Source organism: Elephas maximus, chromosome 10 (assembly GCF_024166365.1).
Source record: "Elephas maximus indicus isolate mEleMax1 chromosome 10, mEleMax1 primary haplotype, whole genome shotgun sequence".
NCBI lineage: Eukaryota > Metazoa > Chordata > Mammalia > Proboscidea > Elephantidae > Elephas > Elephas maximus.
In genome coordinates this window covers 12,418,740-12,433,897 of record NC_064828.1, presented here as the reverse complement: position 1 = coordinate 12,433,897, position 15,158 = coordinate 12,418,740, and the positions used below count along the sequence as shown (strand labels likewise).

The following is a 15,158-nucleotide window of genomic DNA, read 5'->3' as shown; positions in this document are numbered from 1 at the left end:
CTGCTTTCCATGGGGTTAAGAGCTGAAGAATAACCAGGATCAAATACCCTGAATAGGGGAACACCAAAGACGCAAGGAGTGGAGGGGCCCTAACAGATCCAGAAGGAGCCCTGGTGGCACAGTGGTTAAGCACTTGGCTGCTAACTGGAAGGTCAGCAGTTCAAACCCACCAGCTGCTCAGTGGGAGAAATATGTGGCAGTCTACTTCCCCTATGTGGCAGTCCTACCCTGTCCTATAGCATCACTGTGAATCGGAATCCACTCAATGGCAACGGGTTTGGTTTTTGGTTTTTTAAGAGATCCAGAGCCTATTAAGATTGGAAATACCTCTTTCCACAGAGTGAAATGTTGGATTTTCCCCCTCCAATGAAACCCTCCTGGGTATGTCAGGGGTACCAGGTTGTGAATGTGTATGTATGGAAAACCCACTGCTGTCCAGTTGATTCTGACTCACAGCAAACCTATAAGACAAAGTAGAACTGCCCCATAGGGTTTCCAAGGAGCGGTTGGTGGATTCAAACTGCTGATCTTTTGGTTAGCAGCTGAGCTCTTAACCATTGCACCAGTATATATGAGGAGGGGGGTACTCTAGCCCTCCCAGTGTTCTGGGCTCTCCCAATGTAAAGATGTCCAGAGGGTGGAGGAAGGGCACGATCCCTTTATATTAACTCTTTCTAGCACTCCAGAGCATCAGAGTGAAAAATTAAGAGGGTGATTCCAAGGATCTGGTGAGAAGTCATGTACCCTCTGGTACCTCAGGGATAGAATTCCACACCCCTCCCCCCAACACTCTATTCATTAAAGACATTTGGAATGGCGGGCTGACTGCCATAGGGACCTCCTGGGATGCCTGATCTCTATATTTTTACAGTCCACTTCTTGTCAACTACATTGGCTTTTGGCTGGTTCAGATGAATTCAGTTGCAAGCAGACATGATGGACTCAGAATCACACCCATTCTTAAATTTACAAGGATATCATCACCACTACTATCATTCTCATTATTTCACATTTATTGAGCACTCATAATGTTCCGGCCCCCAACTCCAATGACCAAATTACCTCTCCTACCCACCCCTGTTCCCATCCCCATATCTTTGGGTAAAGCTTCATAATCACATCTGGCCCTAGAAACACAAATGATGTAAGGACAAATCTCTCGGGGACCCTGGAGTGTTTGGTCTTTGGACAATCTGTCCTTGGCACTACTACAGAAATATATATATATATTAAATCTTTTTCATATCTGTACAATATTGATCTCTGCTGATTGCTTAAAATAGAACTTGATTCTCTACTATAGCATTGCCGAAGCCAAATATCCCCACAACAAAGGGAGACTCATCTTTACAGATTGGCCAAGAACCCCCTGGTGCATTTTGAGTAGTTACTCTGAAGTTTGTACACCAACCTAAAACCTATTTTTCCCTAGAGCTATTGCCCAGAGGAACAGGACTAGGTAGAGGGGGCAGTTGGGGATGGTATGGAAACACCCATAAGCCCAGTCTAAAGATGAGTGGCCCTGATGCATGTTTGTTTGGGAAGGGGACTCTCTTTTTTCCCAGACATTTCAGATGACCATCCAGGGCCCACCTGAGGAGCAAAGAGAAGAGTCCCCCTGAATGCACATATGGTCTAAGGGTACCTTAAGAAACTGTGAATATTGCCCCAGAAAAAGACTGTGTCTTCAGCAGTTAAGTGGCATTTCCTTTAACAGTCTGGGATTTCCTGGGATGCCCAGGGCAGGTTGGATAATGAATGATAAATCAGCCCACCCCAAGGAAATTCTATTCAAGTCCAATTGCTAGGCAGGGAGCCAATGGCTGCTTTGAACATAAAACTGGCTCCTCCCCAAACTCAGCTCTGGCACAGATAAGCTTCTTGCTGAGAAGAGGGGCTGCTTCCTCAGACACCTCTGCTGAGAGCCAAGGCCTTAGGCTGGCAAGTAAGTTAGCCAACAGAGAAAGTTGCTGGCTCCAATGGCTGGTATAGTGTGACACCACTAATGAGCAAGTGAATAATCACATGTTGCTGGTGAAAGGGGTGGGTGCTGGTCATGGGTTAGAGACTGGCTCTGAGGATTTGGCTCACTGGATGGATACTGGGCTTGGGGAACATCCTCTCCAGGCAGCTGGTCAATCACCTCAGGGACCACCCAGCACTGCTGATTAACCTCCTTAAGAGCCTCCTGGGCCCACAGATCTTCATCCCCAGGGAATGCTTGGGATGGCTTATCAACCTCAGGGATGTCCTCAGACAACAGAGTGATTGCAGGAGACTCATGGGCCAACCTGCCAACCTCCACAGAGAACTCCTGGCATGGCTGGATGACCTCCTCAGGGACCTCTTGGGCTGGCCTGGCAACTTCCACAAGCATTTCCTGGACCAGACTATTAACCTCCACAGGGAACCCATGGATCAGCCTACCAACCTCCACAGGGCCCCCCTGGCATGGCTGGTTGACCTCCTCAGAGTTCTCTTGGCAAAGCTGACAGACTTCCTCAGAGACGTGGCTGGCCTTCTGGCATGGCAGACTGATCTCAGGAACTTCCTGGCATATCTGGTTAATATTGTTATGGTCCTCCTGGCATAGCTGGCTAGCCTTCTGAAGGGTTTCCCAGCACAGCTGGCTAATATCAGGGACCTTCTGGCATGGCCAGCTGATCTCAGGCATCTCCCGGCACGGCTGGCTGACTTCCTCAGGGACGTCCCGGAATGGCTGGCTGACTTCCTTAATGAACTCCTGGCATGGCTGGCTGACCTCCTCAGGGACATCCTGGCATGGCTGGCTGGTCTGCACAGGTGGCTCCTGGGGGGACTGATTTGGTTCAAAAGTTTCTTTCTCCCCTTCTGTAGGCTCTTGTGCTCCATTCCCAGGAGTCTCCTGGGGCTGCCCAAAGCCTTGACGTTCTTCAGTCACGTGTGAACTTAGGGAAGATTGATCACTGAAGCCAAAATGGGTGTTACCATCCACTGCAGTGGGGGAAGAAGGACCAGCACTGGACACAGTGCTGGAAGGGCCACTGCTGTCTGTAAAGCAAAGCCAGGAGACTAAATCAGACCAGCTGGAAATGTAGGTGCTATCCTTCACATGTAGTTCAAATGCTAGAATGGGTGGCCTTTGCTACTCATGTCTTGGGAAGAGAGGGTCTGAATTTCTCCTAAGTTAGTCTTTGCCCAGCTCAGGACTGTCAGCCTGGTCTCATGTACACTAGAGGAGTGGCACTAAGGTACTTCAGGAGAAGATGCTGAAGCCCACCTCATCCTGTTCTTTCCCAAATGTATCCCCATCTCAACTCCAAATTCCCCTGGCCCTTCATTCTTACTTTGGAAGCATATGAACCCTTTAGCCCGATAGCTCATAATTAGGGTTGCACATAAAATTTACCTGGTAAATTTTTTCCCAAATGTATTTTCCAAATATAAATTTCCAGATTCTATCTCTAGAGATTCTAATTCTATAGGTTTAGAGTAAAGATTGGGGAGGGGGGAAGGGAAAAAAATCCCCTTTTTTTTGTTTCAAATATTCCCAATTGATTTTGGTATACATTTTTTGTCAAGAATCACTTCTTGATACTCCCAATGCTTTGTGAGCTGGTCTCTTCCCTTACTACAATAAGCAATAAACTCAGCTGTTCTTTCTATCAAAAAAAAAAAAAGGATCATTTCTTTATACAATCAAAGGAGTGCTCTGCACTATTCCCATGGGGGTCATGTATTTCTGGGCAGGGGTAATCACCACTTATAGCCCAAGAGATAAGCAGGAGAATGTAGAAAAACCTTGTGGGTCAGAGAAATAGATAAGAAATCGATTTACCCAAAGCTGGAAGACTTCCATGGAATCTCCAAATGGTAGCAGTTTTTAATTAGCCTTTCACAGACCCTTTGAAGCTCTGATGGAAGTCATGGACTATCTTTCCAGGAAAATGTATGTATAGATATTCACATTAATTTTTACATACAATTCCTGGGGCTCATAGACTACCCTGAACCCCATCCATGGATCCAAGGTTAAGATCCTCTAAGTCTTGGGACATATGATGTTATAGGCTTGTGTGTATTATATACTTATAAAAGATTAATTTCCCAGATCCTGACAGTAGTATAATGAACGCCTTAGAGTCTTCGATTATACTGAGGGGTGATTCCTACCCGAACCTCCACTTCTTCATCGGCCTTTAAAAGGAAGCTAATCTACTTTTCCCTTTGTAAATATCATATTTATTGATGTTACTGTAACGCTATGTTTAATGCACCCTGGTATCAATAACGATAGATTCTGGAAGCAGGGGACTCATGAATAGCAATATCTTGTCATCAAAGAGTACCTGGGAAAGCTGGCAAACGTGAGCCTGGAAAGGCTCGGCCATTGAGTTTAAGATACGCCAGCTATCCTTCCTCCGCAAAGGATCAGAGGAGGCATGCTTCAGGCAGAAGAGGAACACGGTTTTCGGCTAACAAGACTTTAAGAAATATGCAGCCGATTTCTGGTGCAGGTGGACCCTAAAGAAGATGTTTACCAATGCGGCTACATGCCTGATACTAGATTTAAAAAAAAAAAAAAAGGCTGTAAACTGAGTTTCACCCAAGGATAGAAGTAGCTTGAAAATCCAGCTAGTGGTTTTTGGTTCTTTTTTTTTTTTTAAGACAGCCCAGGAGCAGGCAACATTTTATTCTGTTATACATAAAGTTGCCATGAGTCAGCCGACTTGATGGCATCTAACAACTACACAGAGAATATTTTACTTGAGATCAAGCGATCTGAATTCAAATCTCACCTCATGACTTCCCAGCTGTGTGACCCAGTCAAGTCACCTCACTCTGTGAGCTTTAGTTTCCTCGAGGGTAATTTGAGGATAAGGACAAGGGCCTGGCTTCCCTCAGAGATTTGGTGAAAGCACCTTAGGGAGGTTAAAAGTAACCTGTTAAATGAGAACCACAGCCCAGCATGGTCTGGTTGTTGATAAAATGAGTCCTGGATTGAGGGCCAATGTGTTAAATGTCCTCGGGACTGTAATAGTTTTTCATAAGCAGATCGAATGTGCTGTTGCTCTGTGGGATTCTTAGAAAGGGTCTGAAGTTCTTTCTTCAGGGATTACCAAGGTGTTTACTTGAGGGCAGTGATGGCTCAGTAGCTGAAATCTCCCCTTCCACGTGGGAGACCTGGTTGAGTTCTGGCCAACACACCCCATGTGCGGCCACCACCTGTCTGTCAGTGGTAGATCACGTGTTGCTATGATGCCGAACAGGTTTCAGCAGAGCGTCCAGACTAAGATGAAGTAGGAAGAAAGGCCTGGTGATCTAGCTCCAAAAATCGGCCAATGAAATCCCTGTGTATCGCAATGGTACAATCCACAACAGATATGGAGATGGTGTGGGACCAGGCAGCACTTCATTCTGTTGTGCGTGGGGTCACCGCAAGTAGAAAAGTTTGTCCCTCTTACTGAGTGCCAGAAGAAGGGCAAGATTCTACAACTGTTTACCCCAATGCCAAAATATGAATCTTTGCTTTAGTCCTATATAAATAAAATAATGGCAGCCACGTTTGATTTCAGGTATTCCTTGAGGCAGGGTGAACAAGGAAAGGATTTTCCATCACCCTCTCTCTGGTCTCATTACCACCGGTATCTCTGCCTCTCTACAGTCACACCAAGAACCCCTTGTGGCTCCACTGTTCACAACTGTTGCCAGGAATAATTTAGTGATAGGCTAGAGATAATAGAGGAGAGATGGGGAAGAGGACTCATCAGCTTTTTTTCCTGAGGACAGACTACTACGGAGAAGGGACATGTGCCCACCAGAAGCAGATCTAGTTTCCTGTTCCCGGCTTTTCTATTTATCTAGGTTGCCTACTGAGTCATCTTTCCTCAAGAAAGCTGTACAGACCAAATGGGGATCTGAGAAAAATGAAGCTTCCATTCTTCTGTCCCTAGAGGGCCCTCTGGGCCACTACCTTTTATGAGCCAATCAGAGAGAGAGGACAGCAAATGAGATGGCTTCTCCGACTAGATATTCCTGGTCTCTCAACTCTCATCTTCTTGCCCCTCATGCCACAGGTCCCACATTCACCAGTCCCTCCACCCCCCCTTGCCCTTTGTCTAGACAGTTCCAAAAGGATCACTTACACCAAGGGGGCTTCTCAGAGCGCTGCTGTAGTTGCAGGGGAGGTGAATGGAGAGTACGGGGTGGGGAAAATGGGCTATTGGATGCCTGGTTGCTGTGCATAGAGTCAAAGAGGGCTGGACAGATAGGAGAGAAAGGGAAGAAAAAAAAGCATGTGAGGGAGTGTCCAAGAGCCACAGATTCTCAACATAAGTTAAAGCCAACCTGCACCTCCTCAGGATGAGAAGTAGCATTTTCCAGGGATCCTTCATCCTAGCCATTTTCAATTTTTTAAACTTCATATCATGAACATTTTCAAACATACTTTAAAAAGTAATTGAAAGACCCATGCAATGAATACCTATATGCTCATCTCCTAGATTTAACATGCTAACATTTTGCTATATTTGTTTAATCCATTTCTTCACCCTGAAGTTCTTTAAAACAAATGACAGATATTATGAAACATTTCACCTATAAATACTTCAATATGCATCTCTAAAATATAAGAGAATTTACCTACATAGCCACACACTACTAACATACCTAAGAAAATTAATGCTAATTCCCTAATTGCATCTAATACCTAGTCCATATTCATATTTCCCCAGTTATTCCCAAAGTATCTTTTCCAGCAAGATTCAAACATGGATCATGCATTGCACTTTGTCAGAGTAAAGAGTTGGTGAAAAGTCTTCTCCAATCATAGCAGATGAGTTTGACTGCATTTTATTCTTGCTTCCTTTTTTGTAAGATTTATTATGGGCTCGTGGATTTTTATATATTCATTGTACCATATTTTTATGCAAATAACATGGACCTTCTATGTTTGTTTGCTGATCATGCCTCCCCAAGGTATTTGTGTAAAGGCACTATGCTAATTTTTTACAGCAATATGTAAAAAAATTAGCACAGTGGCTCTTAGGAAAATACCTCACAATGGGAGAGCGAGGTTGGCAGACAAACATAGAAGGTGCATGCTGTTTGCGTAAAAATAAGGTACTTCAAACGATTACAGCAATTATTCTTTTTAATGCTTAAATTGTCCCAATTCTGGCCAGTGGGAGCCCTTTCAGGCTTGATTGCTTCCTTCCTTTCTCCTACAAGATGTTCCAGGATCATCCTGTGTTTTCTTGCCCCAGTCCATGCATTCTCAACATAATTGGTCCTTGGTGTAAAGTGCAAAAATCTTAGCTATTATAATAGTTTGTGGCTATTTAAAGGGTCACAGTATACACAAATATATGGTATATCTGTGGTATTAAAATTTCTATGGAGTTGGGGTGACTAGGAAAAAAATGTCTAAAAAGGTTACTTGGGGAGTGTCGCCTTTAATTAAAAAAAAAAAAGTTAAAAAACACTGCCCTCGGGCAACGGTCAGTCGTTTTCTCAAGGACTCTGCGTTCTTTTTAGTAGGGAATGGTATGTAGAGACCAAAATCTAGGTAGTAAAGGTGCTTATTGCTACAGCTTCTAGTGCAGTGTTAGAAAAAGCATTAACAAACTGAATTCATATTGATATTGCCACATCTCCACCAGCTTATTATTTTGTTTTGTTTTTAATTATTACAGTCATCCCAGTGGGTGTGAAATGGTATCTTATTGTGGATTTGCATTTTCCTTATGACTAATGATGTTGAGCATCTTTTCATGTGTTTGTTGGCCAACCTGTATATCTTCTTCGGAAAAATGTCTATTCAAGTCCTTTGTCTATTTTTTAATTGGGTTGTGTGTCTTTTTGTTGTTGAGTTGTAAGAATTATTTCTATATTCTGGATGTTGTTGTTGCTCTTAGTTGCCACCAAGTCAATTCATATTCTGGATACCAGACCCTTATCAACTACGTGCTTTATAAATATTTTCTATCATTCTGTGGGTTGTCTTTTCACTTTTTGATAATGTTCTTAGATGCATAAAAGTTTTTAATTTTTTGAAGTCTGTTTGTTTTTTCTTTTGTTGCTCATGGCTTTTGGTATCAAATCTAAGAATCCATTGCCAAATTTACCCCTGTTTTCTTCTAAGAGTTTTATAGTTTTAGCTCTCACATTTATGTTCTTTGAGCATATTTAAGACAGTTTGCTTTAAGATCTTGGTCTAGTAAGTCCAGTATCTATGCTTTCTCAAGGACCATTTCTGTTAATTTCTTCTGTGAATGAACCAGGCTTTTTTATTTCTTTGTATACTTCTTAATTTTTTTGTGAAAACTGGACATGTTTAATATTATAATGTGGCAAATCTGAAAAGCAGGTTCTTCCCCCTTCCTCAGGATTTGTTTTTGTTGCTTTCTGTGGAGTGTAGCTGTTTGTTTGTTTGTTTAATGACTTTTTTAAAACTATTTTTCTAAAGTCTGTGTTCTGTGTCACATGTAATCTCAAGTGTCTATTCCTTCAGCTTGTGTTTAGCTAGTTTTTTTTTTTAATATTTTATTGTGTTTTAGGTGAAACTCTATTATAAACTTTATATAGCAAATTAGGTTCCCATTTAACAATTTTTATACAATTGTTCCATGACATTTGGTTACATTTTTCACAATGTGTCAACATTCTCATTATTTCCATTCTGTTTCCATTTATCTAGCTTCCCTGCCCCTCCTTAGGTTCTTGCCTTTGTTTTAGGGTAAATAATCAAATACATGAGACCATTTGGGCTCATGTATTTGATTATTTACGGGAGAACAGTAGTCACAGGTGTTTAGCTAGTGTTTTGACAGAGATTTATTTCCTTGAATGTCAGGAGTTGAGAAAGGGCAAGAAAAAAGAAAACTCTCCCAGTCTTTGCAGATCGGTTCTGTGCCAGGCTGTTTATAACTCTGCCTTAGGCTTTACTTTCTGCTTGTACTAAGCCTAGAATTCAGTCAGAGGTAAAAGCTTAGAGTCTTCTGAAGTCTTTTCTGGGCATATATCCTGCCCTGGGCATGTACATGGCTTCCTAAATTCCCTAGTATACACAGGAACTTTTGAATGAATGCCCTAATTTAAAAAAAAAAAAAAACCTCTCTCCTCACCTTTTCCTCCCAGCTGCTGGCACATCTATTGTTTGTCTTAACTGTAATCTTTTGCCTCCAGAAGGTAGTGGGTTATTCATTTGTCTTAGTGTTTTCAAGGAATGCCCCTGGCACAGCCACTTTCTTGCCCTAAGTGTTTCAGTGTTAGGTGAAACAAAAGCAAGTGCTTTGTCAGTCCTTTAGGTAGTTCTTGGAGAATAAGTCCTGCTCTGGTTCCTCTGCAATCAGGAACCAGGGTCCAACCCTGAGAAGGCAGGCTGCCCCTGCAAGACCCCTGCCACGCTGGGGAGGAGTGTGAGACCAGGGTGAGTAAAAGTGCCGCAAAATTTTCCTCCCATTTTTAAGTTGCCTTTTTCTTGATTCAGTATTTGCTTGGTTGCTGTAGATCTTTGACTATTTTCCAGAGTTCTGACAAAGTTGATTCTCACAGTTTTTCCTTGATTTTTTCAGTGTTTCTGTGAAAGACAGGACCATGGAGGTACCTACTCCCCATTTTCATTAACGTCCCTGTATGGTTTAATTTTTACACTTAGATTTGTGATGGATATGGAGTTTATCCTGGTAATAGAGTGACATATGGATACAATTTTAATTTTTACCAAAAAGCTATTAGTTTCCCAACTCTACTTATCAAAAAGTCTATCTTTTCCCTAGTATTTTGAAATGCTAACTTCATCTAGGAGTACTGGATGGTGCAAAGAGTTAAGCGCTCACCTATTATCTGAAAGACTGGTAGCTCAAACCCACCCAGAGAAGCCCCGAAAGAAAGACCCAGCAATCTGCTTCCAAAAGGTCATAGCCTTGAAAACCCTGTGGAATATAGTTCTGCTCTGCAACCCCTGGGGTTGCCACAAGTCGGGTCTTCTGTTTCATGTTGTTTTATATTCATCTATTTCTAGATTTTCTATTTTGTTTCACTGGCCTCTCTGTCTACTCATGTACCAATGCTACGCAGTTTTAATTATAGAAGTTTTATAATACGTTTTAATACATGTTAGAGTTAGTACCCCCTCATTGCTCTTCTCTTCAGGGTTTTCGTGGCTATTTTTGCTTGTTTATTTTTAATGAGATCTTCAGAATTGATTTGTCTGACTTTAGGAAAAAAACAGTATTTTTATATGGATCACATTAAATTTATAAATTAACTCGGAAAGGAGGGATATTTCTATGATGTTGAGTTGGCCTATGAAATTACAGATTTTTTTCAAGTCTACTTTTGTGTCTTTTAGGAGTACCTAACTCTTTTTAATTTACAACTGCCTCATGTTCTAGGAAGCATGAGAGTAGTGCAGAGGTGGGAGTACAAGATGACAGCATTCTTCATACCTGCAGATGCTTGGGCCTGGGCATCAGTGTGGCGTTGGCAGACTCTGCTCAAGAACTCACTTACTTGACGCAGGGAAAGGGCATTATGCAGTGTTTCCAGGGGGTAGATGGTAGGCACCATGGAGCATCCTTCAAATCCTGTTAGGGTTGAGACAGACAAAGTCAATGTTAAACCTGCCAGATACCACAACTGGCCAAGGAAGAATGGAGAGTCCCTGAGAGCCATCAGGAGAGTCTGTGGTTTTTGGAGTATGGAGTATCCAAGTTTCTCAGGAAAGGGAACTCTTTAGAGCCCCTAGGGGAGTCTTTTTCTCTCACCTCTAGATTCCCTAAAAACTATATCTGCTCAGGCCTCCAGGTGAATCAAATCACCTCTCATCCTACCTATGGAGAGCCTGCAATGTCCCATGTAAAGATCAACAGAATCCCAGGAGGGTAAGCACCTACATTGCTCCTAGTGCTTTCTGGGGGAACAAAACAAGGGTCCAGAGGTAAGGGGTGAAATTGTAGGGTCTAACATGAGGTAGGGAGGTCACAGAGCTGGGAAGAAACAGCGGATTTCCAGGATCATAAACAAAAAAAACCATATTAAGGAGGAGGGGCATGGAATCTGAGAAGGGGTTCATGCAGATTTAGGATGTGGGTAGAAAGGCTAAAATATTTGGAAGCAAGCTAGAAGGCATGCAATACACATGAAGCTCAGTCCAGGAAAACCACATGCATGATCAGGCTGGGGGATGGAAGTTCTTTCTTGGTCATTTCCATTACATCAAAGCTTCTCCCTTTTGATCTCACTGGAAGATCCCAGAATTGCTAGGATCTCTCTATTCCATCAGGAAATGAGGCAAAACCCCTAGAAAGTAAAGAATAAACACTGATTCTGTGCTCTAAACCCAACAACTCCAATGTAAGTTCGCTGTCTGGATAGAATCAAGGATTAAACTAAATTTGTAACCCAAATACCAGGGACTGTTGATAGAAAAAATTTCCCCATTGGAAGATCAAGAAACACGCATCGCCAACTACTTTTTCAGTCCCTGATCTTTCCTATGTCTCCTCTACAACTCCTTAAAGGGACTAAGGGTAGGCAGGACAGCAATATCTATGCAAGACTCAGTCTCCCATTCACCAGTAACTCAAAGGAATTATATCTGACCATCTTCTAACGTCTGGCCCCTTGTTTGCCTTAAGGATTCAGATCAGGCCTCTAAAATCTCTGTGCCTCGGTTCCTCCCTGTAATCTGGTGGCAGGAGAGCAGGAGAGGTACAGACTCTTGCTCCTCAGAGTGAGTAGAAAGTTTAGGTTGGAAGACGGTGGTAGTAGAGGGTTATAGAGATAAGAACAGATTCTAGGGCAAGAGATTACTCCTAAACTAAATAGAACTAGGGGATGGGGAATGTTAGTGGGTGGTGAGGAAGGAGGCCAGGAAGGGGATGAGCAGCCAATGCTACAGCTACCAAACAGTCTGGCCCCAATCCCATCCAAGCTACTAAATGCAAGTCACATAACCTTAGGGGAAACAGGAGAAAGACACAGGCGGGCTCTCCTGCCAGAAGAGCAATAAGCAAAGCAGTCAGTCCCAGCCAGGGTGGTGGCAGCAGCCAGCTTGGTGGCAGGGGGTACCGTAGAGGCACTCGGGGTCATCCTGGCCTGAGCGCAGCCAGTTCCGGAAGAGGCGCAGGTGGTAGGAGCACTGGTGCAGGTGATGCGCCAGCGTGGCATCCAAGGAGACTGGCCGGCCCCCCGGGCAGTCAGAGGAAAAACTGCGCAGCAGCCGGACCACAGGGTGCTGGTCATCCAGCAGCTCTGGAGGGGGTGGGGGGACCACGGCAGGAAGCACAGAGATAAAGAAAGAGAAGAGGGAGAGACAATGAGGGGGCACTGACTGGCACAAGCATACTGGGAAGTTGGGGCTGCTCAGCTCCAAGATGAGCTAAGAGAGAAGCAGAGCCACTGGGCATCCTTCGTAGGGAAGATGAGTGCTGGCATCACACAGTGAGTCTTAAAGAAGGGGCTACTGAGGCCTCATGATATAGCAAGGCCCTCCCCTTCTTCCTCGAGCAAATCCAGTCAGTGCTTACAGGAGAGCAGCCACATCATTCTGGATGGGAGTGAGCTGTCAGTTCTACGGCTGGGAGCCTTGACTAGAGCTCCTGTGTCCCTCATCTTTCTTGGGCAAACCCTAGTCAGAGGCTGCTTCTCAGAAGAATGGATTTATGAGGTTGGGATAGAGATGAGAAGATTCAAAGTCACCCAGACAAGAGGGTCAAGAATGGCATAGGGTAGCAAGAAAAAATCTGAAGCTTAAAAATGTTCCTGAAGGTTCAGGCTACGCCCTCTGGACCAGACTCTAAGTCGGCCACAGAGAGGGCTCGTGCCAGGCAGCTGGCCTAGGAGGTTGGCTGGAGACCAGGTATAGGACTCCTTTAAAACACAGCATGTGAAAATGGAATCAATATGTGAAAATGCCAACCTTGGTTAACCATCTCGTTAAGCAGGTTTTTAAAAAATGTTTGTATAAGTCTCAGGTTTTGGGGGCACTGAATCTAAAAAGGCCAAAAGTTTGATAATTTTTACTTTCTTCCAACTGCTGATGAGTGTAACTGTGCTTTGTTCAGCTGGTGAGTGGAGAAACTTTGATCCTGTACCACTCATCGTTTTAGCTGCTTGGCAAACTTTGTGGATGCTTGCAATTCAGCTGCAGAAGGCATGATGGACCAGGGTGGGAGAGGGGAGGATGTAGAAAAAATGGTTAGGGAAAGATCTTCAGGAAAAGATATAGGGTCTTGAGACCTGATGTAAGGATGGGTAAGAATGTGAGTATAGGATTTTGGTAGAGTACCAACACTAGTGGTTCAGCAAGGTAGAATCTAAGTAGCTAAGGAGAACTGCTCAGAACTCCCAGACCAGAAGTGATTCCACAGGGTGATCCCACATGAGACTATGGCTTCCAGAGACCCTAGTTTGGATTTCAGGACAAGTGTCAGCTCTACCCAGGCTAGTCTGGAGAGTACTAACTGTACCAATGGTCACACCATTGTGTGGGCTCCTCGGAGATGGTGGGATTGGCAGATCCAATGGGCATACTCTGGCACTCTGACCAGGGTGAGCCAGTCTCTTTCCCACTATATTAGTTCACTTTGGTGAGCTCAGCGTGCAGTTTAGTAATGGGCCATACTTGAGTAATCGATGTGGTCACAGGATGTGACAGAAGCTTATCAGAAACAGAGGCAAGGATGGGCTGAGGGCTGCCCTCCCATCAAACCGAGGAGACAGCATTGCTTTGCCTCCTTTCCAAGGCCAGGTCTAGTTTTTCCAGTTTCCATTTCAAAGCGAGGCATCATGGCAAGGAGACAGTGATGACGGGACAGTAGGTTGGCACATTACTGTGACTAATCTTCCATAAAGATTTGTAGGCAGAACATCCACTTTGTAATGGCTGGGTCAGTTGACCAAGATCTTGACCATGGAGTAGAGCCCTCATATTGTCCTGAGGGCCAAATTAAATCTAGATAATCTTCAGTAAGAGACATAATAGCTCCAACAGGCAGATCCCAGATCCTGGTTTCTCAAGCACTTTAGCCTTCAAGCTCAAGTATAAGCAGAACAAAGGAGGCCGGAAGACCCCTGAAGAAGAATTCAGGGTACTGGAGATGTTGAATAGTCTTCTCCTATACTATACCTGAATTATCCACGTTGCTCTTCCTCTCCTCCTTTTGTTAGAATTGATTCTTCTTTTCTTCAACTGGTAAGGCTGCTAACCAAGGCTTTCGGGAACTGGAGATACATAGTTTGAGGATCTGTTTTATGAACTTGGGTCTTTTCTCATTAAGCCTGAGAACTAGGAGATCTTCGATTTAGCTCTGGTTTTAGGGCTCCAAGTTCCTATTACCATATTCTGGGCCCTAAGTAGCGTGTCTCTTAGTACCAGGCTCTGGGATTGGTGCATCGGGCTCTACTTCAGAGAGATTGTAGCACATGAAGGCCAGAAGAACATGAAGCTAAATGAGTAGGCAGAGCATGCCACACTGACCTGGGAGCCCCTGTCACAGGCACGGATGGGAGCCTGGAGGAGAGGGGAATAAACTGGGAATTGCAGGCTAGTCAACCAGGGAGAGATGTTAGCAGTGCCCAGTGCAGATGTATGGCATGACTGGACCACAATCTAGCAGCTGTCACTGGTTCAGGTGCAGGAGATCGGCACCTGGAGGCTTTTCTAGCAGGAAGCCGGACTAATATTACCTCCCTCGGAGGGTCTTAGCTCTAAGACAGAAGAAAACTCAATCTGATGACACTGGATTTATTTTGAAGACAAGATACAATGCAGAGAGAAAGCTAAGGATACAAAGGATAAAACCTCAACAGGGCGTGAGCCCTCGGTTCCCATCATACCCTACAAAGACACCACAGCCCTTCAGTTTTTGTTTTACACAGATCTCCAAGCCCTCCTACCACAGGGCAGGCAGATACAGCTCTTTAATGGTCTCTAAATATTCCTTCCCAAGCTCCCCCAGAATCCCCAGAAGACATCTCAACCTCCACTTCCAGCTTTTTGAGAAAGCAGTGCCATATGCAGGCTGGGCCTACGTGGAAACCGCACTGAAAAACTCAAGGTGCAATCTTTTTTCCTTTACCTACCACCTCCTACTCCTTTCCTTTTCTCTTTCACCCCAAATTGATCTGGGTTCCTGCTTTCTAGGCCCAGACACTAGGTTAGTAGTAACATA

At 44.0% G+C, this 15,158-nt stretch overlaps 1 protein-coding gene across 15 annotated transcripts in view; it reads right to left on the bottom strand.

Annotated features, from left to right (window-relative positions):
• Positions 1-1,002: 1,002 nt before the first annotated feature.
• PPIP5K1 (diphosphoinositol pentakisphosphate kinase 1) overlaps positions 1,003-15,158 on the bottom strand; it is a 41,409-nt gene continuing 27,253 nt past the window's right edge. For 14 of the 15 annotated variants that reach the window (XM_049898260.1, XM_049898258.1, XM_049898262.1 and 11 more), the window contains 3 exons: positions 10,431-10,568; positions 6,126-6,239; positions 1,003-3,030 (listed from right to left, as the gene is read on the bottom strand). In XM_049898260.1, coding sequence (XP_049754217.1) covers positions 2,003-3,030; positions 6,126-6,239; positions 10,431-10,568 — 1,280 coding nt within the window. In that variant the 3' untranslated portion in view covers positions 1,003-2,002. Of the gene's footprint in view, positions 3,031-6,125; positions 6,240-10,430; positions 10,569-12,054; positions 12,238-15,158 lie in introns of all 15 variants that reach the window. The other variant, XM_049898273.1, reaches the window with a different exon arrangement.